Consider the following 26,668-nt stretch of genomic DNA (forward strand, 5'->3'; position numbering starts at 1 on the left):
CTGCTGCTCTCAAAGATACAAGTTTTGTTACTAAACATTCTTTCTGTTAATTGCTTAACTTTGTTTTTATCAGTAAACCAATGAATTAATAATATTTCAGTGTGCCAACTTAAATGGGATTGCGTCTTATTTTCTTATTATTCTGTGCTCTTATTGATTTTTCGTTGACTTTATGAATGTTAGGCAGCTAAATTTCTTGCTAATTGCTTGTGTTCACTGGATTTTATTTTTCAAAATGAATAATATGCTTGGAATTTGATTATGCAAGCTCATACCCATGGTAAAATATACAGCAGGAGGTAAAGAGAAATACCCTGATCCTGACACAGGCCAAACACTGTTTAAAACCTGCTTTTCTTTGTTTCCTAAAGGAAAACATTTGGCCCATGAAAGATGGGGTCAGATGTATCTCAGGCATTCTCACAGCCTTTCAGCTGCTAGTCTCTCTCAATTTGAGAGGAAGTCACAGATTAGGGAGTTATTGCCTTGATTTATTGCAGCAGCTGATGCCTCACACTTCACCGTTAATTGGACTGAACAAGGCACAATGCGTCTCCAGACTCTCTGTTCATCAAACTCATCTCAAATGTGGCAAATGCAACCTGAAAAAAGATAATACATGTAATTCCCAAATATGATTTACAGATGGCTACAGCGCTACTATAATACTACTATAATGTCTTATTATGTTCTAATTGGTCATACTCATACTGCTATTTCTTAAAAAAATCAGGGTTATGATTTCACGTAGAGCACATTAAATTAAATTTAATTAGAGCCATAATTAAAAGCAGAGGGAAACACACATAGGTACTTTATTAATCTTGGAAAACGTATGTAACTCATAGAAATGATATGTATGTCTCTACAAACAAACTAGGTAGAAAAAAAGGAGGACAACAGCCACTTGTTGAAAGCCATCTTGAACATCATTATCTGTACAGAGAGCAATTCACAAGTCTATAATCAGGCTGGGGTAGGTAATTTGTGGCAAAGGTTCTGTTCATAGGCCATCAGGGTATCTAAAAGAAATATCACACTTATAAGAAATGAATCAGTGTGGTGGTGGGGGGGGGGGAAGCAGATGATTTACTTCAGTCAGTTCTATTTTATCTACACACAGCAGAGCAACGTACAATAACACAATTAACAGTGAAAAAATATCTTCCATATGAGAATGACCAGTACATTGTGAAAGCAAAGTCTCATTTCTCAGTATGCGTTAGGAATGATATTAATAATCATTGCGAATATACAACTCAAAATGAAGACATTAAAAAACCATCATGTTTTCAATTTGGGGTTAATAATACGGCTATTTTCCACCCTCTCTTTGGCACAGTTGCAATGTTCTTGGCCTCAAGTGGGAGGCAATGTGGAACAAGGATTAGAAAGATAAATGACACACAGTCTGCTGTGCCAATTCACATAAAATATTACCAGCTTGAAAATTCATGTTTGCAGACTCAGTTTCTCTCCATGATTTTCTTGCTAAGTATATAAAGTGGGTTTCTCAAGCTGATGCAGTATCCTGTTTTTTAATTTTGCCATCATTAGGGTTAATACAACACATTATGTTAATATTTTCTTCTTTGTCACCTAAAGCTCCTAAACACATTCTGCCCAACCATTTACCTAATGTCTTACCAGATTATTTTAATTCCTCTAAATTGCCCACTACTCAAAATTATTCTGCTTCTTAACTAGATTCTAGTTTAAATCTATCTTTTAAGTAAAAAAATAAAATTAGTCACAATACTTTCAACTAAAAATCCTTCTTGGAAATATAGAAAATGTAATTGAGCATATCTTTGACTCAACCTAGTGCTGTCCACACGTATTAGACACAAATGTTGCATTTCATTTTGATGAACAGAGAGAAGAAGGCTCAAAGGAATTAATTAAAATTATTTAATGTCAATTACAGATAAGTATGCAAGTTGTTTAGCTAAAGAAATGGAAGGCCATTCAATTTATGTAGAGTTTTTTTTTGTTTCCATTATTGGGGACCATGCAAAAGAACAAAAAGTCAAACAAGAAACACTTGCCACTTCACCTGGTAAAATTCAGCACCGGTGAGTGGGGTTACCCCCTATTTCATCATTAAATGTATTCTTAAAAATTTGAGAAAGGTTTTAATCTGAACTGACCCCCATTGGGAGAGAAATTGAAATTGCTGGAGTTATAATTATGCCAGATAATCTATTAGAATACATTTACATCTCAATGAACAGTCATGGCACTGTTTTTTCTTTCCTTTATGATTTGAATTTCTCTAAAACACGAAGGCCACACTACTAATGAAGACCTTTTATATTCCACATTTCACAAGCTTCTTTGTAAATACCAGATTGTAAGCGTTTTCCTCAGTCTACTTCAATATCAACTGAAAGTTTAGAAGCACTTCACCCCAGCACACCCCAGAGTTTGAGCAGTAATTATGTGGTGTGTGGAAATCTAACTGTAAATGAAATTGGGAAAAAGGAAGAAGCACTTTCTATATCACTCTGAACATTTTATACAGAGGTTTCCAGATAAATATTATTTGAGTAAAAGCTTCTTTTAAAAATAAGATCAGTCTTTCGATTAACTAATTTGATCGAGATTTTAAAATGCAATTTCAAAAAACCATCTCCATGTGTGTTTGTATCTGTATGAGCAGAGGAGAAAAAAAACTCTTGACACCCAGGATAGATGCATTGTTTTTTCCTAACTTCTCTCCACTACAGGCAATCAGCAGGAATTCAAACAGCAATTCTTCAATTCAAGTGTCAAATTATCCCAATCAAACCTTATTTCACCAGTCCCACAAAACTCAATCCAAATGATTGAATAGTCAGTTCATGCTCCTCTGCTAAGCACCCCTGTGGCTTCCCCCCTCCCTTAATGGTTCATTTTGTTTATCAAACGGTTAATGTGTGACGTTGCATTTACTAACTGAGGGACTGTAAGAGGGAACAATTTAGTCTCATTTTATGCCTTTGGATCACTGAGCATGCAACCTGCATTTGCATATAACATCTATATTGAGTACTGAATAAACCATTTCTAATTTGATGTATAATTCCTGAACAGGTGGTCCACATGCAGAAAGTCAAACTTTAAAAATATATTGCTGGGAAAAAAAAACTCATTATAAAGCTGTGAAAATAAACCTTCAATGACTAATGAACTTCAGCTTTCAAGACCTTATGCTCATCATAAACACTGCCTCCACAGAAAGGCCAAGTACTGTTAGGAGAAGAATTAGGCAACACTCCATTCATTGGAATTGCTAACAAATCTACATTTGAAGAGAAATGTTTAATCAGTTTCTAAAACTGATATGAATCCTGAAAAACTAACTGCTATTCTTGAGAGAATCAATTGATACTCTGAACTGACAAGCATGTATTAAGAATTTTTTGCATAACAACAACATAAAATATATATCCCATTAAAACCACTGCCTTGTGCTTTTTATGTATGCAGCTCATGACAGCTCTGGCAGCTCTTAAGAGAAATTATCCTTAGGCAAGTGGGAAAGAGAAAAATCACCTGCAGAATCCTCCAAAATACTAAAAGAATGTAAATGCTTCTCCACGAGGCGATTCTTGTTTTAAACGATATTCTCTCTCTTGGGCTTCACTGTCAGCGGTGCTCCACGGGTTCGCCAGCTTACCAGCTGGAATTCCACATCAGTGCCAACTACAGGGGAGAGAGTGGCCGCCAGCAGAGCTGCAGTGGTGGGTGGCAAAGGTCAAAAGACTAGACACGATACGAACAAACACTTCCCTCTTCCCCTTTTGAAATACTCATGCCAATTGCAGAGCAGAGGCAATGGCTGTAGACTCCCGACTTGGCAGTGGGGCTGCATGTTCAAAGCCTAGATACGGGCACTGCTGCTGTGCCCCTGGGCAGGGCACTTGACCTGGCAAACCCAACAGAATTAATGGGTACCATTGACCACGTTTGTATGTAAATCATAATCCACTTGCTTTGGATAAAATCATCAGCCAAACAGCTAAATAAACAGGATTCCTAAATAACAGTGGGCTAATTTTGACACAGCAGGAATAATACAATTATAATGGATATCGCTGCGGAGTGAAGTTACCAGGAAGAAAAAGAAAGCACAGGCTGAGCTGTAAGGGCCTTACGTTGCCAGTTCAGCCAGGTGCTTGCTAAGTGACAGTAATCCATGGGACTTACCAAGTGTCTGTGATATTGCACCTTTGCCAGAGTGATACTGAACGGCTCTTTCCATTAACGCTACCTCTCCTGTGAGGCACTACGGAGCTCACACTGTCTCAGGTGCTCAGAGGCTCCATGCTAGGGGAAACGAAGGATATAAGCACCCTCCTCATCCCTTCCATGCTGGTTCATGGATTGCAGCAGTGAGCAGAGTTGTGAAATGAAAGACTCCAAATCAGGAGCATGCAAAACAGAAAAATGTCTTCCCGCTGCAAAACCATCTGACTTATTACTTATGTAAACGTGACAGATACCAAGGCACACTTCCAAACCCAATAACGTGATGTGAACAATTTGCTGCATTTATATATATTACACGAGATTCCATTGTTCAGCACAGATATGCACAACCAGAAAAATCGAATTAAGTGGGAGGAAACAAAGCAACATGCTAGACAAACACAGAGGGAAGCCTGAAACTTGGAAGCCCTGCATGCACAACGAGTCCGGTTTGCACATGCAATGGTAGCCATCAAGGCTTTGTCAATACTGCAGAGAGCCCAGAAGAAACCAGAAGTCCTTCATAGTACATTTGGATTATCGATCATTTGGAACAAAGGATTCCACACATTTGGAAGCCATACTTGCAATAGGAGACATTAAGCTCTAAAGTGTCTAAACTGCAACAATGAAACAATGTTGCAGAGCATCTGGGCATAAGGCTGGACAAGTATGCAGCTGCTTCTGACGAAATGATGATATGCAGATTCTGCAGCTCTTACTGACATGTGGTTTGGGCTCAGGTGCCAGAATGCCAGCTTGTCTAATAGTATGAGTTCTTGTCCCCGTGTATCCTGGGATTTCCAATGACTGGGATCTTTGTGTATCATGCACTCTGTGCAACAATGACTCTGCGAGTCTGAAAAATACAACGTAATGCTCCATTGCAGGCTTGCGTTTGAAAATATGAATATTAATGCCAGATTTAGGTTTAATGAGAGTACACGCATAAATCATTTACATTTCCTTTCGGCAACTTGCTTTTCGAATTGTACAACATTCCAAAACAAGACATATTTGTATTTGTTCATTTAATATCTGTTTAGCTGTTTTGATTGCCACAGTGTAGTGATAAAATGTATTTATATTTTATATATTTATATTTTTATTTTACGGTATTTACAATAAAATGCATGTGCAGCATTTATAGGGTATACACACAATATGCACTTTCATTTTTACTTTATGTATCTTGGTTATTACATTATATATCCCCAATACAGACAACAATACATTTTAGAGGACAGAAAGGATATGAAAAAGCACAGCAATCCCTATATTACATTTAATGAAAACAAGAACTTCTGTGAAACTTATTACCTAGAATAGAGAGCAGTTTTGGTAATGTATATAATTTTCTATCAAATGATAAAACCTTCAATTTGAAAACATGTGTGAATGCCAAACGTGCAAAGTATGTCTTCAAATCATGCCATACATGCCTTAGCACGGCATTAAATATTGAAACAATGCCTGTAGATTTTTTTATGCACTTCCAAAACACAAATAAGAAGGCCGGAGAATAAGACTACGTTGCGGCACAAACAGTAATGAGCAATCACATACTTGCAGGTCACTTATGTTAAAGCATGAGATGTTGGAATACAGGGAAACATAAAAAATTAAGTGTACCATGAATACTTATATATTCACATGGGTATAATGGTTACAGTTTGAACATGTAATTGTGGTGTAGAAAAAGTTCAATTCTCAACCAGTATAAGCCGTGACAGTCAGGCATTAGGAACAAGAAATCAGGTGTTACAAAATATCCACTTTAAGCCACAATTACCCTTGAGAGACAAAAATAATTTTGCAAGCCTCCCACAATATCAGAATGGATGTTAAATATTTAAAATGTAGTAAACAGAGCTGCTATTTCTTCACATTTGGTGATATTAAATAGGATCGGTTAATATCTCCACAATCAGAATATTGACTCTGTGAAAATCCTCTGTGGAAACATAAGCTGCACTAAAATGCTGCCAAACAGAGGCCCGTTTTGTTCTACTGTTGGTTCAATTAAATTATAAACTTGTATTATTTTATATTCGTTGCAGTTGACTGTGCTCTCAATTGCTCTGCTCTTAACATCTTGTGGCTTTATCAAAAATGGCTTGCTCAGGAAAGACGAGCACCTTTTGTAGTGGTAAAATAAAAAAGTTGTTCTTTGAGCATTGTCAGATTTTTCATGAAGTCTTTAAGTTTTGAACTCAAATCACAATAAGTCATATTCTACTTTAAAAAGAAACAAAAAAAAGTGAGGTATTTGTTTATAAAGAACTGGCATGAATTTAGTCTTTTAACCATTACTACCTTTCCTATTTAACAGAAGTGAAATATGACCAGTCTTTCTCATATAAATCACCAATCAATAATTTAAAAACCTCCTTGAGTTTAGTACTTCTGAAAATGAAAAATATTTACTACAGGTCTTTCCTTCACTTATAAAAGGCAGTGCTATGATAATAGTATTGTATAGTACATGGAGATCAGAGATGAGCATACTGTAATTTCTTACCAACATCCTGGATCTCGCAGAATAATCCTAGTGGCATACAGTGATTTAATTACTTTTTAAAATCTACCTTATATCAGCTAAGGAAAGGTACAAGACAAAAATATTTCATTGGAGTCAATGGAGGAAAATTCACCTGACAATCTAAAACCCTTGTAGTGAAAAGCTTGCCAGATGACTCCTTCCTAGACTTTAGTGGCATAAATCATTAAATTTAGTTAATATATAAAGGACTTTAATAAAACATGCATCTTAATTAAGTGCAGATTTCTGTGTGCAGTGATTCATTTCTTTACATCTGTGCTTGTGATGTTATGAATATTAACGCAGATCAAAAACTGAGAATGACGAAGGGGATCCAGCTCGTTCACACCACCTGAAATACTGTACACGGCACTTCCACTGTAGACTGCTGGAGCTGGTAGCTGCTGCGGAAAACTGCTCCAGTTGGCTCCTGTGTCTTTTTTTTTTTAATTTGTACTTGCCAGTTATTGTTCTTTTTGTAACCCTTCCAAGGTTCGTCATTTGCTCATCAACTCTGTTTTCACCACTACAGCTCCTGTATCTGCACTGGAGGGACGAGGGCTCCACAGACTTCCCTCTGAGGCAAAGCGCTGCCAGAGCCATCTGTCTTTTTTCACACTGTAACCCACTGCACAGTTAGCGTACATCAGAGGAGTGTTGCAGCTCTCGCCGGCCACGATACAAGGGTCAGGATACAGGGGTCACTATTCAAAGGATAACCTGAAGGTAACCTGGCTGGCTCAAGCCCACTGAATCTCATCTAGCTGGCCAGGTTCAAGGTGCAAAGACTGAACCACTGGGCTCTGCCTGCACTGCAGGTGATTTGCCTTCGTTGAGGCAAGAAAAATCAGTCCGCCTGATTGTGTAAGTCTTGGCTTGACAGACCAGTCCATTTATCTTATTCACTGGACTCACGGAAGTCTTTCCCAAACAAAGCAAAAGAAATGGACGACGGAAATATAAGGTTGAATGACAATATTAATATAAGATGAAAACATATGAGCTACGATGATTACAATGATACAATTTGCTTCATACATAAAAAATGCATTTATACGAAGATGGCACATGCAAGGCCGTTATGTAAAATGCTTGTTTATTTTTATTCTGTTGTATTCTTAAATGTTTTTGCCCCCTATGACCAAGCCATTGTGCAACAGAACACTGAAAGCAGAACAAAGGTTTTTGTTTCTGTGCTCTGAAATATCCCTGCTGTAAGTGGTTTGCGCAGGGTTTAAACATAAAGGAAGTGTTTCTGGATGGGTTTTGGAAAATGCATTCTTGGATCCAAAGGCCTTTCGATTGCACATGAATGGCTGGGTCCAAGATAGGGTCACTATTAATGCGTTCTACTTTATAGTCTTTTTAGGCAACACAGATGCAAATCTGTTCCTCATTTGTCACAGCTGGATACTTCAACAGAACACTGCTGTCTGCCGTCAACATGAAAAAACAAAATCACTATGTCAATTTTTCTTAGGCTTTCATATTTTCGGAAATTGTTTAGATTTGTCACTCATCTCAATGTAGTTATTTCAGGTACTCCCTTGAGAAGCACACTGCAAATACTTAGACATTTCTGACTGGCTCCCTACACAAATCTTTCTCTTGCAGCAATGGCAACATTCTAATTAAAACCAGGCAGACGGAAGTTTGAAAGAAAAAGGTACAAACAAACACATGCTTCAGTTGTGAACATACTACCCACTATTTTTCTGTACTTGGCCACAGACGTTTGGAATCCTTGGCCAAATAAATATAATTGAGGTGCCTACAGGACACATAAAATGTAAAATGTGATGTTGCAAAAAAAAAACCCAAACATTTATAAGGACACAAAATATAAAAAGCACCACAAGCCCTTACCTTTACTCTGAGGTGGGTTTTGACTCCTGTCCCGGAGGATGTTAATCTGGTAGACCGCACCGTAGGGCTCAAACAGCTCCTTTAGCTCTTTTTCGGACCAGGACCGAGGGATCTGTCCGACAAACATCTTAATGGCATCGGGGTCGGGTTGGTCTGAGTGCTCTAGTGCTCCGTTCATCTTGCTAGCAGTGCCGTTACTGTGAGGAAGGAGACGAACAACACCTGTGTTACGTAAAGGCATATATGGAACTGTGAACTTTCTCTGCCCAGGTGCAGCTGTCAGAGGAACACAGGCAGGAATACAGAATGGCCTATGAAGGGAAACGCACCGTTGTTACCTTGCAAGAAATGTAAAATAGTATTTTAACACCATCTTTGAGTGAAAAGTACTCCTGGGAATACTTTTGTCAACACGATGGCATAAGACAGCAGCAGCTGCTGGCTCCAATAAGGCAAATCTGATTTTTGTAATGAAGTCACATGAAAGGAAAGGAAATGCTTGGAAAGCTGTCAGATGACTAATCCAGGGACCTAGCAATGAAACTGCAAATTGTATGAAGCCTCCATGGATGCATCAAATTATTACAAGATCCCTAAGAATGGAAAGCACTTCAGCTGAACTGCTGCAAGCCAGAGATTAACATCCTGTGAGTGATGAAAGCTCAGCTTATAATGTGAGAGGCACTGGGTGAAAATGGTACCTTCACAAATTAATGCCTTCTGCACTGAAACGTTTCAATATAATAAAAATACAAATAAAATAACATAAACCTGAATCCAAAATGTTTCTGTTAATGTGTTGGTGGAAATCAGGAAAGTTGCAAGGCAAGAAAAAACACTAACCTTCACAATCAATGTTAATGCCCTCAAATCTATAAGGTCCGGTTAAAAAAATCATCCAAATTTTTGTATTCAGGTTCCCATTATCTACTGGAAAAGGAAAGTGGAAATTGTATTTGGGATCATGATGGATTTAATTCTATTTGCTACATTCTGTAGGAACAAAACAATTGCAAAGCTTGACAGGCAGCCTCACCAAGTAGTCAAATTGCGATACAGCTCTCCTTCATTTGGTGAGCCGGAGAGAATTAAACAGGCTTCTGTACGCAGCTATGCTTTAAATAAAGTCACTTCCAAAAATTCTTCAAACGCTCCAACATGTAGAGCATTTCAGGAAATTACAAAACATTAAAAAAGTAAAAAAAATTGGCCAGATGTGTTCCTATAAAAGATAATTCAGTAAGCATTTTTTATAAATCCACAGCTGATGTGAAGCCATCCAGCAACAACTGTTCTACAGCTTTGCAAGACTGATTTAGATAATTTCCTAGAAAATCATACCACACATAAAGCTGGATACAAGTAAAAAACATTTTCTACTCTTAAATGATTTAATTTATGAGTTAATTGCCTTTTACAATAATTCTAATGACATTCACACAATTTATTAAAGAACTCTATAAATTCTATTTCCCCAATTTTCCAAGTAAATTCCAAGTTTTGTCTTCTGCCTGAACCAGTATACACAGGGAATTGGCATCTGTGTGAAATTGTTTTTCACTGACCTTCACCTTCAGCTTCCTACTGTACCACAAAGCAAACCAATCCCCTCCCCCCAAACAAACACACTGGATGAAACAACTACAGCACTGGCATTCAGAAAACTTTAAACAGTGTTGCACAATTCACTGAGAAGATGCTCTAGAGCGTACATCAATATATTTTTAACATGATGTTTTCAGGGATTTCAGTTAGAAAGTGCAGGACAGAATTAACAGGAGGTACTTTGATTTGTTGTGCTTCTTTCAGTGAAAGAAATACTGATTCCAGACATGTAAACAGCTGAACATCAATTTAAAATACCAAAGAAAGAGGAAAGAATCAGATAACAGCGGCGTATGACAAAAAAGCTTAATAGTGTGTGAATGCTCCCCACTAAACCTGTCGATGAAAGCAATCACATTTGAACCAGCTTTAGCTTTAGCTGAATCTTTCAAATTTGCAGACAGAAAAAAATAAAATACCACTGCTCCTTGTGGGCAATGGAAAAGCAAGTTATGTAGGCAACAGTTCACTTTCAAAGAAATGGAACAAAAAGATACTGTTCTCAGATTAAATGCTGACCCAAGAATGCTAATTCTTTTCTACCAGAGTTGCACAACGGCCTGCGTGTCTGAGGAAGTAAATTATAATTAAATAGTCTTACACCCCAACTAGTAGCAACCTCAAGATTTAAGAGAAAACAGAAATGAGTTGTCAATTCCATCTCTTACACACAGGAATTCAAAGCTTTTTCAATGAACAATTTAGCCCTTGAGACCTCAAAACTCACCATCACATGAACACAATTGCAGACAAGGTGTCATTCTTTATTGTGAAGTGCTACCCAGGGCAAAGATTAAGTTGTTGAGTGGGTCTATTGCTCATGGCTCCTGCCAGAGCATCCTCTCTCAATTTGCACCAATTTTCTACTTAATAGCTTAACTACAGCTTCCATCATTCAGTCAGCTATGCAGGGCTTTTCTTTGCCACAGGAACAGAATGCTTTTGAGTCCTACTCTTAAAATCACTTGGAAGCCTTAACTGCTGTTATTCCTGTGGAACAATTTCATCGTCGGCATGATAAGTCACGTTCATATATGGCAAGCGACTGACCCTCATTAAGAAATTTCATCCCTTTTCATACATTTAGAGTGGCCAGTTATTTTAGTGTTAGCCACCAAATGCGGAGGAGTCAACTGACCATTTTCCATGTCTTGGTCTGCAGACCACAACTGCGCATAAAAGGGGAATGAGGAAGTGAATGCAGACTCCTCCCACCCACCAACCTCAAGCCACTTGCTTTTTACCACATCACAGGCACCACAGCCACAATTCCAGAGGTTCAGGGCCAAGTGGAAGAGCGTGTCCTTCACTGAAGACACCTCTTGCCTGCAATTGCAAGGAGGGCTCAGGGGCCACTGTGCCATTAAGGCCGAGATCTTCCAGGCCAACAAATCCCACCCTACCCTGTGCTGTGCAAGTTGTGCATTGCTGCTTGGGCAATGTCAGTCACAGACTGTTAGAGACATGATCCATGATCACATCCATCACCTTCAAAAGAGCACTGTTAAAGTGCTTTTTTGAAACGAGCTATAATAACGAAGTCTAGATGTTGGATATGCCCTAAAATGTGAATCTTTGAACAATAAAACATTTGAAATCTGATATATTTACTGTTCTCACTGGCTAAAGTGGTGAATTTAATTGAGTAACCTCGCTATTTTACATAGTAAGTACTGTACCTTCGATTGCACTGAATATACAAATCTATGTGTTTGCTATTTGTTACACAGGAGTTTTCTCAAAAAGAATAAAAAAGTAAGGTTTGCAGCAGCTTAGGAAAAGTTCTAGTTCTATTAAATGCCATCGCCAAGAGATTGACAGCAACGTAAATTCATTTCCTACATTCCTGAAAAGTCTCCAGTTCGCTGGGTAGAAACAAAGGGAATGTTAATGCACCACCAAGAGTAAAATTGACTACACTCAGTATCACTGCACGAATGACAGCTGTGCTAGCAGGAAATGGTTCAGTCTTTTTACTCTTTCGGGAGAGTCGACAGGTGACTACTTAATAACAGTAATCAGTAATGCTCCATAATCCTAATTAATCACATTTACAATAAAACACCCTGCTCTGCAGCACAATAACAGAAATTCATTGGGTTAAATTGGAAGTATTTATTTGGTTACACCTACACTGTTTTGCGCTGTGACAAGCTGACAGCTGAATTAAAATACCAGCCCCACTGTTCATCATTCTCAGCACGCACATCATTTGTTTTCTTGTCAACACTGTGGGCCAATCTCCTTACACTAGGCACTCAGCATTAGCTTTCAAGTCTACTTTCACACTTGAATAATTCAAGTGAAGAATTATGCAATGGTGCCATTTTGATACAATCAAAGCTTTAAAGATTTTTCCCTTGAAATGTGTTTGCAACATGTTGACCACTCTTTTAAGTGCACCACAAAGTTTCCCATTTCTATCACGCTATTTAATCCGAACTCTTGTTATATAAATTTGAGAAGGAGTCAGAAGTTCACTCCAGAAAACAGGCTGCTTTGCACTTCTCACCAGTCTTACTAAATACTTGGAAATGAAAGATTTTAAACCCCTGACGGCAGTTCCATCACACATTTCACATTTCATAGTTTGTACACAAGACATTACTGAATGGCTATGAAGCAACACAAATCCAGCAAACAGGATGTAGAAACATATTTCAAAGAATCAACTTATATATACACACTCCATGTGTAGGCTTATCTAATGCTGGGCAAATGTCAAAGCGTTGAAGACCCCATCATCCTTCACATATACTGTATCTACTGTATATTTGACTTGGTTCACAAGCTACGGTATATTTTTTTCTGCTTTCTTTTGGATATGCCATTCAAATCAGCGGCCATCTCAACATTTACCAAAATCATTTTTTGATAGGGTTTTATCTATCAATCAAAATACACAGGTGGAATTAACAAGCAAACGTGTCCAAGAAATAAAAAAAACCCAACATCATACAGCATCATTCATTTCAAATCACATGTAATACTAATGGGGAGTATAATTTATTGACAATATATTGAGCAAATGTAATCTTATGCAGACATCAAGATGGTGACAAAATAAATATTTCTATGACCTTTTCTCTTTTTTTTTTACTCAGTTTTATCAGAATTTCAGACCCTTTGAAGACAATTCATAAGGCTTAAGAGTGGTAAAAGAGAGGCTACAGGTACAGCTACAGTTCAAAGGTTTAAAAATCCTAAGAAACAAGTTTAATGGCTCATGACGCCAACTTGATTGCCTTAAGTAAAAATGTAAATCTATACTTGTCCTTCCTGTTGTTCGTTGGTAGCTAAACTCAACAGCTGGTAACCACATTTTATGGAAAGATTTCCATGATGTTTGCATAATTCTTGTATTTAAATGAATTACAATTAGTCAAATAATGTTGAATAACAACACGACATTCATGCTTAACTTACAAAACAACATTTTTAAATCCCAAAATGTTGCCAATGCAGTATCAAAATAATACAGTACTGCATTCTGGCAGCAGCTGCTTGCTGTTCCGTTTTGAAGACAAGACCTTTTAAAACAAGACAAAACTTCACGGCATTATGTTTGTCATTTAACACTCTAACAATGATTTGAACACTGATTAACTTGTACTAGAAGATTTAAATGTACCATAAATAAAATAAATGACATCTACAAAGAGGTGTAGTGTGAAGAATCATTTGCCAATTGCTGGTAAAACAGAATCAACTGAAAATATTCACTGGGAATATTGTGCTTGGAGAATAATTGAAAATATTACCATTATTCTCGATGTAATCTGCACAGACAAAATCAGTGACTCTCCGATTCCACAAGGTGGAATGGACAATGACAAAGCCAAGCCTTGAGCTTTTGTTTTCTGGCAGCAATTAACATACACTGACTCATTTCCTTCCCCTATTTGATTTACAGTCTGCTTTCATACTCTGGAGTGCAATGCAATGTGGAAGCATTAAGAATGTTTTTATTAGAGTTTCAACATGAATAAACGGTGCATGCAGCAGTTTGGGAAAGTTTGCCTAGAATCTGTCTTGACAGGATTCCAAGGGGCATCATTCACAAATGGTTCTCACTGTATGCAATAAGGGTGCAGCTTATCCAGTGATAAGCCTCTAGATAAGGTGCACGTTACTTAAGAACATTTTGGAAATGATGAAAAAGTCCGTAAGTAATGAGCATTGGTAACATATTGCACAAGAATGCCATACTAGGTTATAGCTTCATGACATGAAGGCTGTTTTGCTACAATGGGGGAATCACTGCAGTAAGATTTTTTTTGCTTTATTTTGTAGCACCTGTTCATTTGATAATATGCCTGCTTGAATAGCATTAACTGTGCTTCCTAGCACAACCAAGCACCAATGTCACTGAACAGCTCTGCGCCTTTTAATGCGTTTCTTCTAAATAATTTCTTCTGGTTATGGCACTCCAACCGGCCTGCAGGACAATAAAGCTGATGTTACTGCATCACACTCCAAAGTCTATCACCTCCCTCTTATTCAGACAGATGGAGTAATTCAAAATCAAATGAATCCCAGATTGTTTTGCAGTGGGATCCCCTCAGTAGTTGACACCAACATCTGAAAGGAACAAAGGAAGATGTGGAGCCTCGGGTTTCCCAGGACTGACTGGGAAGGATTTGGACTAAGAACATGTGTGGTGCAGGAGCATACTATAAAACAGACTCATTTTACCTCAAGATCAGTCAATGCAAATCTAAAAACCATGTAAAATGTTAGCCTTCACATGTCAGGCAGAACCCAATTAAAATTACAGTGGGAAATGAATGAGCATCAGTGACCTATTTAGTTATGTTTTAGGTGATGCAAACTCAGAAAAGATTAAAGATTAATTCATCTTTTTGTTTCAGCAGGAAAAGCCGCCAAAGAATATGTGAAATTCAATGACGGAATGTTCTACAGTTGTGCAGACTGATTTCAAAGCCTATCACAGTTGAACAATGTGGACAATGTTCCTGTTTGGTAAGAGCAAGACATTCTCCAATGCTACGGTAACAAAAAGAATACTGTATTTACATTATCATTGGAACAGCGAATGATGAAGAAAGCTAAGAAAACTGAATTCTTCAGTTATGCTCTTCTTTGCTAAATTCCTTTGATTTCATACTTTCTTTGAGGTTGATACTGGTGCTGGTTTCAAAACACTTGAGATCAGCACAACGTTATGTTTGTATGTCTATGCTCTATTGCTGTTATAATATTCAGTACCGAAGAAAAAGGGAAGAAAAAGTTTTCCTCTTAGCCAGAATATCAAAACGTAAAGGATTTTAGCATTTTTACTCTTATATCAGAATTAAACTCTTAGAAGGAAGCACTAAACAACTGTAGGGCTGTAGTATTAAAACACTTTTAAGTGCTCATTATCTTTTTAAGTTTGCTACGGCCTAAATAACTGTAGTCATGCTAATGATGGGAGAGTGCGTGTTGTCATCCTTGGAAGCTGCATTTATTATTCCACTTGTTTCAAGTGCGATGGAGGTTTCCATGGAGACACGTCGGACGATTCTGGAAAATTATAAGATAAATGTCAGCCCGAGATAACAGTGTTAATGAAGCTTCATTGACAAGCAGTTCCTCACTGCAAATAATGAGCTTACCACTATTAGCATATGTATAACCTTTCCAAGACCAAAAAAAGTAAAGAGAAAAATATTGTGGAATAAGGAAAATAAAGAAAATTGTAAAACATCTTCCTTCTTAACCATGTGGCTGAGGTGTAAATTTCAGAGGGAGTTCGAAAAAATATTACTACATCTTTACTTCTAGACACCTTAGTATATCTATGAACACATTTTAATATTAAAAAAACCCTTAAGGATTAGCTACAGTAACACTAGCAGACAACTAGTCCATCACTGAATATACATTCATATACAAAATGGAAATTAAATTTGACATTTTTTACAGCACCAGAAACCCGTATATAAAAACAATTTACAATGATGAAAAGTGTTGGTAAAAGGTTAGGAGCATTGTTATTTTCACAAAGTGAGCACTGTATCCAGTAGGTTCAGAAACTCATTTTTAAAAATTAGAACTGCAGCCCTGACTTCAACATTCTGATTCACCAAAACAAAATTCTCTGTAATAACTCACAATAACACGTTAGGGACTAATTATTTCAACATAATTTTTTCTTTTAATTTTGGAATTGTGCAATTCTCTTGTCACATGAAGTTTCCTCTAGTGAGACATAGTGGAGGTTCCCAATATATTATGGGAGGATATCAATGCATTATATAATGCATGAAAACTCAAGATGAATAAAACTAAAGTCTATCAACACAAGGGTTCCTCAGACAATCCCATTAAATCTCCCATATTGCTTTGGTTTCCTTTCATCAAGAGAAAATACAAATGACACAGGAAAGATAATCCTGTAGAATATACACATATATCTTTAACTTATTTCTATTTTTTGTTCCACTGTAATTTATTGCAGATGTATGCTTTCTTATCCTGATGGATTCTGATCCATAATTCACATCTAGTAGAAAAACTAAAGTCCAAAAATCTCCTAGGTGACAGATTAAAGCCACGTATTCATTTGTAAAGAAATTTAATGAAAGTTAGCCGACGCACATTATTGGTAGGACTGGATGCTCCCCTTCTGACACACTCTTTATTTGGAACAAACAAGTAGGAAAGACATGAAAAAATTATTTGAGAAACATCACTTTTATAAACGAATGTAAGATTTAGCACAAATCTTTCATTTTTCAAGCATTATATAATAGAGTGATGTCCTATCAGAATATTCCAAACTTTCCTTATTCTTAACCTAAAGTAAAAACCATTTTGATAGTTTAACCCTTCCTTAACTGCTACAAGAAAAATACAAGAGTGGAGAAAAACTACAAGAAAAATATACTCTAAAAATATAATAGTGGAGAAAAACAATTCATAAGAATTGGGCATCTGGTTTCCTATCCTGAATTAAGTCAACACAGGGGCATGAGCAAACCACCTGCATCTTTCCAAGGGATTATTGCCAGCAAGTATATTAATAAGCAAAACATTAATAGAAAAAAATAATGAATATAACGAAAACACAAAAGCATGTTCAGGGCATTTGTAAACAATGTGATGTGATAATGTAAACTGCAAACTGGTGAATATTTATGCTTAGAATGAGTTTATTTAGATAGCTACATCAAAAAATCTGTTATTTCACAGGGATTTCAGCACAAAAGAAAATAGCTCCACATCCCTTCACAGTGTATGTTACTGTAACAAAAAATAAAGTTTGCATTTAAAGTCTGCAAAGAAGTGGAGAGATTGCTATGAATTCCACATTTAATCCTGTTAAGCAATGTCAAACCCTCTATTTGTTTAGTTCTAATTACTTGTGTTCATCTTTGTGGGGATTCCAACAAGCTTCAGCATTACAGTCCTGAATTTATTGTAGATTAAATCAGAAAACCCATTAAAGGTTATCTATTCTATTACAGCAGCCAACTCTGGGTCTGTGTGCTAAAGATTGGCTAATTTTGGTACTAAGCACCACAGTACATTTTCATTTTGCTTAGGATGAATCTAAATAGGACTTACATTGGCTGACACCACTGTTTCAACCCAGTACCGATTAAATATGTTAAAGGTAAAGGTTTACGAAGTGATTACAGAGATAACCGCTCCTTCATGATAGTGGCACAGAAAGAATTAGAAAGGGAATTAGAATCCTCCAACAGGAGAGCTCTCAAATGCAAACCTTGAAAGTACAGAGATCAGGAAAAGCCAAATAAAAATGTTTCCAGCATTTGAGAAAATAGTGGTTTTCCAAATCAGATAAGATTTTAGGGTGGCAAAGGGGCGTCCCAGCCAGGGTGTATCCTGCCTTTCACTCGTTCTTGCCAGGATCGGCTCTGGCTCCCCTGCAACCCTGAATTACATGAAGTGGTTACAAAATGGATGGAGTGATAATAAGATTATATTGTCATTTTATGCTGTGCTTTTTACTGAAAGCAAAAGCAAAATTCTGCTTCAGATACAGGACTTATTTGGTCCTTAAGTTGTGATTATTCATTATTTTGGACCAATTACATCTCAGAAGAGACGTGGCTACACAGTTAATCAAGTTCCAGAGAACCAGACCTTTGAGACTGCATACTTGTGTGTTTTTTTTCTTGTACTATTTTTTTTTCTTTAAAGATAATTAAAATTCCATTTCCATTAATTTGCAAATGAAGCATGCTTTGGAAGCACAAGAAAATATATAACCTACACGATCAGAAACCAACTGAGAACAAAATGTGAATAAATGGGAAGGATAAGTCTACAGCAGAGGGGAATGTCATCTGTTGGGAATAGGCAAAGTATTAGGAGCATAACTTTTCAAACAAGAGTCATTTTCCAGGCTTCAAAGAAATGTATATGAAGGCTATCAAACAGAACTGCCAAAATGACAATAAACACATAAACTCCAACTGCGAAATGCTGCGAATTTGTACAATATTTCCTGCTTAAAAATAAAAAGTCCATTTCACAAACTAAATTTGCATTTATTGAAGCTCTCACTGCTTTTTGCAAAATTAGTACACACGAAATTGTGTAAAGTGAGCCACTGAGCTACTTATCCATTGCCCTAACAAGTACATCCTGCCACTGCATGAAGCCAGCATGCCTTGTAGCAAGCCCACACCCCTTCAAAGCCAGCAAGGCCGTTACACATCCTTACCATTTGCTTCATTTAATTACCTTATTGCACCTAATCGGAATGCAAGATCAAACACAAACCTTCCTTAAAAAACAGCTATTACAAGAGACTGATACAGAATTGCAAACATATTGCTATGATTAAAGCAGGCGATGCACAATAGTGCAGCAGCAGTTTTTTTAATTAGAAAAATACTAATTTTAGAAGCACTGAACATTTTATACAGGCAGGAACACCACTGACCTTACTTTTGAATGATTGTTAAATGCTGGCTACATGGTTACTGTATATTAGGCTACCTCAGTTCTTTAAAATAGGACCAAGTTGATGCATACAGCACAGAGAATCGTTTCCATCAAGAATAATTTTAAGCAGTGCTGTTAGTTTCCATAATTTCACAGAATGGTGCAATTTTCATTCTAAAGCTCACTGCAACAAATTAACATCGTGTGCCAACTGTTATCAAGCACCTATGTGTGAGAGGAAAATGGTAACGTGGACAAGTAATGGTTTCTTATGGTTTCTGACATGACATTAAATAAAATAAAATGAATGAAAATGTATACTGCACAAAGCATTCACAGTACAAATGAATAACAGGACCTTTAGAATACACCACAAAAATTTAACTTCAATTTAATATGATTTATAAACAGACCTACAATTGTTTCATCCAGTATAAAGTAGATTTTATGGTAACACACAATGCACACGGTATATGTTTTACACACTAACCACCTGAAATATAGTTTGAAAAAGCAAAAAAGTGTTTTCCCACAAAATAGCTTACTAGAGGAACAGTGGTAATTGAGTGGCTACTGTATTATTTCTGACCACAGCACTGACTACACTGTGAACCTTAACCAGACCACATTGCCAGTGCACCTGACAGCTGTAGCCCTGCTGCACTGCATTTTGAAATGCACAGCACTGTGTCTATATTAATAGTGCTGTCAGCGCTCTGACAAGACTGCCCAGGTTTGAAGAAGTCATCTGGATTGTAAATGCAAGTTAATGACCCCTTTGGCTTTGATAAATGCTATAATGGAGAGTATAATGTACCTCGCCACCCAAGCCATTTTGAGGACAACACTAACATTACAAATTGTAGAATTAACTCATTTTCATGACTTTCATTACCCAGGTTGAGGTCACCTGTCAAAGAACCTACTTCTTCTAATATAGTTTAAACATGCAAAGAAACAAATCTGCAGCAAATTCAATTTAGTACTACTTTTCCAATTAAATATCAAATAATATTTAGGTCACATAATGGATTAAACTTAGAACTTTGATACAAACACTTGTCAGGAATGGTTTACTGCTCTTGGATGTCTAGCACTAAACTTCCAAACTTCATTACTGACTTTTGAGAAAACAAAAATTAGGAATGAAGAGCAAATTGTTAATTAACCTTAAGTTCCAAAAAGAACACGAAATAATGTGGATAAACTTGGAAAACAGCTTTCTGTCCTGGTTGGGGAATGTTCATCATCACACACTATAACGTCATGGTTGAATTACAAAACTATTATTGTACTTTGGTACAAGTCCTTTGGTAACTGCTGACTGTAATTCCTGCTTGTGTTAACTAAACAAGGGCTGACATACAGAATAAACACTGCAGGCATTTGTGTTTCTAAAAGACTGCAAATGAGGAACTTTTCTAGCATTGAATTATGATACAATGAAGAAAATTTTAATATTATGCTACTACATTATATATGCAACATTATTGCTTATACTGTTACAGCCAGAGAAAAGCTGTTTCATAAGTAAAGAAATTGCAATTTAAACCAATGATAACCATGCATGTTTTCACAGTTGGAACACAAAAAGAGTCAGGAGGAAATACTACTTTGTAATCAGTTTCTTAGACCACAGTAGGATGGCGGCCTCACAGAGGCTTTTAAATCAAACTCTACGCCTAAAAAAAGAAACAAAGATGAAAAGATAACAGCATCAAAAAAGTGTACATGGTCATTAATTTCTATGATGTTACAATCATCTCCTTGTTCAGTGTCATTAATTATAATCACATTACTGTTATGCTGAAAGAAACAATTAAAATTCTAAACTTGTTACAAAGTAAACATGAATTCAGCAAGAAGCCATGTCACTCTAACAGTAAATCACTGTTTACAAAGCTGAAAAGAGATAAGGGAGAAAATATTACAACTTACAATGTAATGTATGCATTAGTTACACATAACAGCATGCTGATGGTAAACACAACCACAAATAAATGGAAAACAATTTGGACTGCTTGTCATCTATGCATGAGATTATTGATTTCGGCAGTAAGAATTTTTTGAACAAATACACACGTTGGCTTCTACATGCACAAACTCAAATGTACATGGACTGACAATCTAAGTTATGGGGATACACGAAAGTTAACTGGCCTAAAAGAATCACAGTACAAATTTAAGGATTTTAGGTTGTACTCTCAACATCTCGTCCATTTCTTCAGCAGATATATACTGTAGATGCACAAAACTAATGTGTTAACTATGAACTGACAAAATGTTGAAAGCGAACATTTTAAAAAGGAGTATTTTCAGAGTGTAGGATGTTAGTACACTATGAAACGTACAGTATGCCAGTAAACAAATATTATGTTTCGTATGGCTACCCTCTCTTCATAAATCCTGCAGTAAAAACTGTTATGGGAAACCCATTTGTGATCTAGCCATTTAGACTGAAGCTGCCATTCCTCCCCTCTGTGTCCTGTGTCAAGCTGAATGATCACACCAAGTCATGCAAAAACCATTGTTTCTAATCTGCAGTTCCTGTCATTACCGCGTCGCTGAAAATTCCCATCAAAAGCATCTGGAGTGACACGCTGAAAAGTGAAGTGGCATAAGGAATTAAGAACTAATCCACCACAGAGAAATAAAATGGACCGCAGAGCTCAGTATAGGAAATTAATAACAAAAGAAGTTTGTTATGGGAATAATGCTATGGTCTGCTGCTGTACATAGCCTGGCTTTAAGGTAAGGGGGTGCTACAGGTATGTCCATACTTCACTATATCAAAATAGTAATAATCTTGATGCCACATAATCAGGTCTCTCCACAGCCAAAGCTTTGTTTTTTTCCAATGATTTTGTTTTGCATTTTTGTTTCATAAATATATACATAGATTCATGGTAAAATTAAGTTCTTAAATTTAAGAAATTAAATCATCATTCCATGTACCAGTACTTCATACCGTCATCCAATCTGGTTGCTAACTACTCAAACAAGACTAGTGCCAGTTATTAAACTACAGTATATATTTGTGCTAAAATAAATTATAAGCATGTCCCTCCTTGGATGCACTACTGTAGCATATGACAGACTTTTTAATTTTTTTAAAATCTTACCATATGAAAATACAGATCTCTTTCAAACTATATTATGAAATGCAATATGTTCTTCTAATTCCTCATATTTGTAACCTGTTACTCATACATTCTCAAACTGTCCTTTATACAACAAGATCCTTCTTCGTAAGCCAGAACACTGAAATCAGCCACAAAAAATCATCTCATTTACAGTAGTCACAAGTATTCCATAGTGAAATATATTTCCACTCACCTAAAATGTATCATACACAATACAAAAAGGGGTCACTGAAACTGGCTACATTTTTACAGAATAGTCATTCAGCTACAGGAGTTAGTATCTCCTTGCATTTTCTAATATTAGCATACATTTTTATCCTTTCCTTTTCCTTATGCTCTTTTTTAAGTGCTTTTGACTTATATACTCTACTGTTTGCAAGACAGGACTCTGTCCAGTGACCACTTGCCAAATACTTGTAACCTTACTGTATGAATAAAAATGATTAAAAATTAATCCTATACAGTTGTCTGTATTAACTGTATTGTAAAAGCACTTCATTTTATTTTTCAAAGCAATAAACAACAGTTATAGTAATAATAAGCATACCCAATATTGTAGCTAGCTGAAATTAAGGAGATGGTAGTACTGTAATACAATCTCCACTCATAGTACATATGTTTCCTTGGCTCAGAATTTTGTTAAAACAGAGTGTAATTAAAAAAATATTAATCTAGTGTATTATAAGCTATGGTAATCATAACACAAGATTCACTTGGAAGTTGATACTCTCATATCTTCTGAAACTGATCATGGCAAAGGCTTATTTAGGAAGATTTCAGTAAGGTTCCTATGTCTTGTGAGCAAAAACAGCACAAATTAAATACATAGGATTGGAATTGGAAATTCAAAGCCAAGACCTTCCAAATCAAAGCTTTAAACACAATATTCAAATACGTTGGTAGGTAGCACTAACTTGTAAAATTAAATGGGAAACTAAAAAAAATATGAAGCAGCAATAAAACTGTTAGACAGGAACAAGAGTGTTTCAGATGAGCACTGCATTTTACATGTGTTAATTTATGCTTGACACACACCATCACAGGACCAATTCTGAAGCACACTGTGTTCTCAGTCTGACTATATGTGAACACAGAAAAGCCATATCTGACACTGCTAAAAGGCCAGCCATTATGTCAGCACACAGGCCACAGCTGCTGAGAGCTCCTAACTGTACCCAGGAAAAGATGACAAGTGGAAAGAACCTATTCATTTCTAAATTGCTATATTGGTTCCTTATCAATAATAATTCTATGCTTACAGAAGCTGCAATCTGCATGTTAAGCCTATAGCCTGTTTAACCTTCTCCAGAAAGACCTATCCATACAGAATCGAACATAATGACTACTTTCGAGTAATATTTTGCATGCGCTGCAGTATGTGGTACATTTGCAGAATATCGAGACATTAAAAACATGACTATTACTGTCCATCATAGCATCTAAAAACACTATTCATATATTTTTATTTAAAAATCTCTGAAGTAAAATTCATTTAAAACAGCCGATTTGTATGATGTGCACTCGATCCAGTTTACAAAGCCTCGTTACTTTACTGGATTGAAATAAAATACTGTTTGATTTTTACTTAATTCCTTAGACATGGTGTCAATATCAGGGAAGAAACTGGCAACACTTTGGATTCACTGGAATTCAAGAACTAGTTCTGCAAACACATAAAATGACTTTCACATGTGCAAAGTAATTATTGGCCATGCCTAAAATTTGTGTATACAGACAGACAACCACGAGTTGTTGTAAATAAACCCAAAATATCTAATGATTAGCCCTTTAATGAAGCATGTAGATAATGTTCATGTTATCATTAGTGGATTTAAAGTAGAAGTTCTTTTTAATTACCAATTTATAGGTTGGAAAAAGTTTGTCATGCATACCAATTAGAATGAACAGATGGCACAGCTTGCACATCTCACCTACTTTCAATGCCTTCTCTTTCTTTCCTTCACACAAAACTGTAACTCTGCTCCCAGAATTTTTAGAGAAAGCAAAAACAATACTAATTGCAACGTAACATCCATTTATATTTTAAAAATATTAGCATTTAATTGCATGGGAGCCACAATTCGCACACTCAAAAGCAAGTCTTTCACACACGAGAGTCCAGATATTTCACCTTGTCATCTCTAATTGCTTAAAAAAAACCCTCTGCCATTACTGACTGTACCTGCATTCTGTAGGCTGTCATTTCACTTTCCTTGACAGAAAGAGGACTTGCAGCAGATCTCAGCTAATACTGCAAGCATACAGGCACCTAGCCAGCCATAGAGGTCGCTGGTACCAAACAACACATAGTATAAGTACAGCTACTTAGGAGTCTATGAATCATATTTCCCAATGTGGAAATTTACAAACGAGATTAAAAGCATACCCTATGTTTTATATTGTTTTGTGTTACACTTATTTTGAATGTGCAGGCTGGTTATTTTCAATTACCCTTTTCTTAGTGTGCCACCAGCATTATCTGAATTGCTAGATTAGAGTGTTTGCACAGTTCAGGGTTATCTGATCAGATAAGCAGATAACGACCCCAATTGAGTGGAGTCACCAGACAGCTTGACAGCTTTTGATACTGGTAATGTCTGGATCTGACCAGACTAACGCTTATGACTGCAGCCGTTTTTAAAAGGTAACCCACAAAAAAAGATAAAGCAGGGATCCAAACGGGTGGTAGTGGGCTCTGGAACTGCAGAGTGTCTTCACCACTTGAATTCCACACTGACAAATCAAAGTCTGTCAGGTACTGGGCACTGAAGAGACCAGAATTAGAGAGGAGAGATCAAGAGGTCATCACTTCTAGTTTATCTAGCAATTCAGATTACACCAGAGTGGCTCTTAAAGGAAAACTGGAAAGTACACAATATAGCATATGTATTATACTGTACAACACATTATTTGAAAAGAAAAGAAATGTTTACAATTGTGATAATTATAGAAAAGAGCTATAATCTCATAAGATCCAAGACGGCCAAGATGAATAGAATTATAAGAATTAGTCAAACAACTGTGATATACTGTAAAGTATCCATCTAAATTTAGTCACATCTTGGATTACATTCCAGTTACTACACTAATAAATCAAGGACCACATTGAATGTAGTTTAACTTCCAAAAGGTAAAAGGTATTTATTCTTTTAACACTCTGGAGTAAAACAAGAGTCAGATTTGAGACTGCAGGCGATTTGAAAATCTGAGAATTTCTAGTTTTGAAACATGAAATGAAGAAAAAACATACAGTACAGAATATAAATAATTCTATAAAAGGCCATATAGACCATAGTACTAAAAATGGTCACTTCTGTCATTGTCAAGTTTAAGTTACAGCCTCTACATTCTAATCTACAGTATTATAGAGGTATAAAAAGCTTCTATATAAAACACAAAGCAAAAACTCTGATTATAAATCAAAATCCAAACATACTACCAGTAGGCAAAGTCACTGCATTCTTGCCTATTAAAATGAAACAAGCTAATTACAGAATATATGACCAAATTAACAAACAAAAAGAGGCTGTTAGGTTTATCTTGCTCTTACAAACATCAGAAGAGAGAGAAAACTACCTTTGAGGTACAGTACAGAAACAGTATATGCAGAAATTCAGATATAGGATTCTGCTCACAGAGGGCTTATGAGATGGAAAACCCAGGTTACAATGCCGACAAAGCAGCAAGAAATGTATCCAGTGGTTCAATCGACCAGCATCTTTAACAAAGCAGTTCAATTTCAAAATGATTCTCTGAACTTTATGGTTAGATCATATAAATCAATTGTACAGGGATTTTGTAAGCCACGCATATCCATTTGGAGCAACACGTTCAGCCAGTACGTATGCTAATAGGTTTGAAAGGCAGCCACAGAGTAACCGTTTCTACCTTAGAAATGGAATTGAGGGAGAATGCATCTGAGTCTACTGAAGGTGATCCTGCCTGGAAGCTGTAGGTCACAGAATGGACAAAGATGTCGACCACAGTCAAGAAGAGATAATGTGTTTTGTGAGCTGAATTCGTATAAGCAAGTTTGTATGTTAAGATCTGTATTTGTTCAGGTCATTGCTGAAGTACATCGCCTCTTGGGATGGAGTCAGAAATAAAAAAGGTTTCAAAATATTTAAGCCTGTACAGAGCATATCTACAGTATACTGTATATCCATCAATACTGAGTCATTAAAATATGACATCTCAAATATATTTTGATACCATCTACAACACTTGCATAAGACATACTATTCTTAATGTTTATCAACACACTGTGTCCTAACTGAAAAAAAGATTGAAAGCATAGTTTTAATATTAAGTGTGTGATTTATTTTTTTCTTGAGAAATGCACTGAGACAAAAGATAA

The 26,668-nt window shown here is 36.4% G+C and overlaps 1 protein-coding gene across 16 annotated transcripts in view; it reads right to left on the reverse strand.

The window, feature by feature from the left end:
- celf2 (cugbp, Elav-like family member 2) overlaps positions 1 to 26,668 on the reverse strand; it is a 188,003-nt gene that overhangs the window by 62,898 nt on the left and 98,437 nt on the right. For all 16 annotated transcript variants that reach the window (XM_088923913.1, XM_088923909.1, XM_088923906.1 and 13 more), the window contains one exon: positions 8,642 to 8,838. In XM_088923913.1, coding sequence (XP_088780039.1) covers positions 8,642 to 8,838 — 197 coding nt within the window. The remainder of the gene's footprint in view (positions 1 to 8,641; positions 8,839 to 26,668) is intronic.

Source organism: Atractosteus spatula, chromosome 8 (assembly GCF_055471065.1).
Source record: "Atractosteus spatula isolate fAtrSpa1 chromosome 8, fAtrSpa1.hap1, whole genome shotgun sequence".
NCBI lineage: Eukaryota > Metazoa > Chordata > Actinopteri > Semionotiformes > Lepisosteidae > Atractosteus > Atractosteus spatula.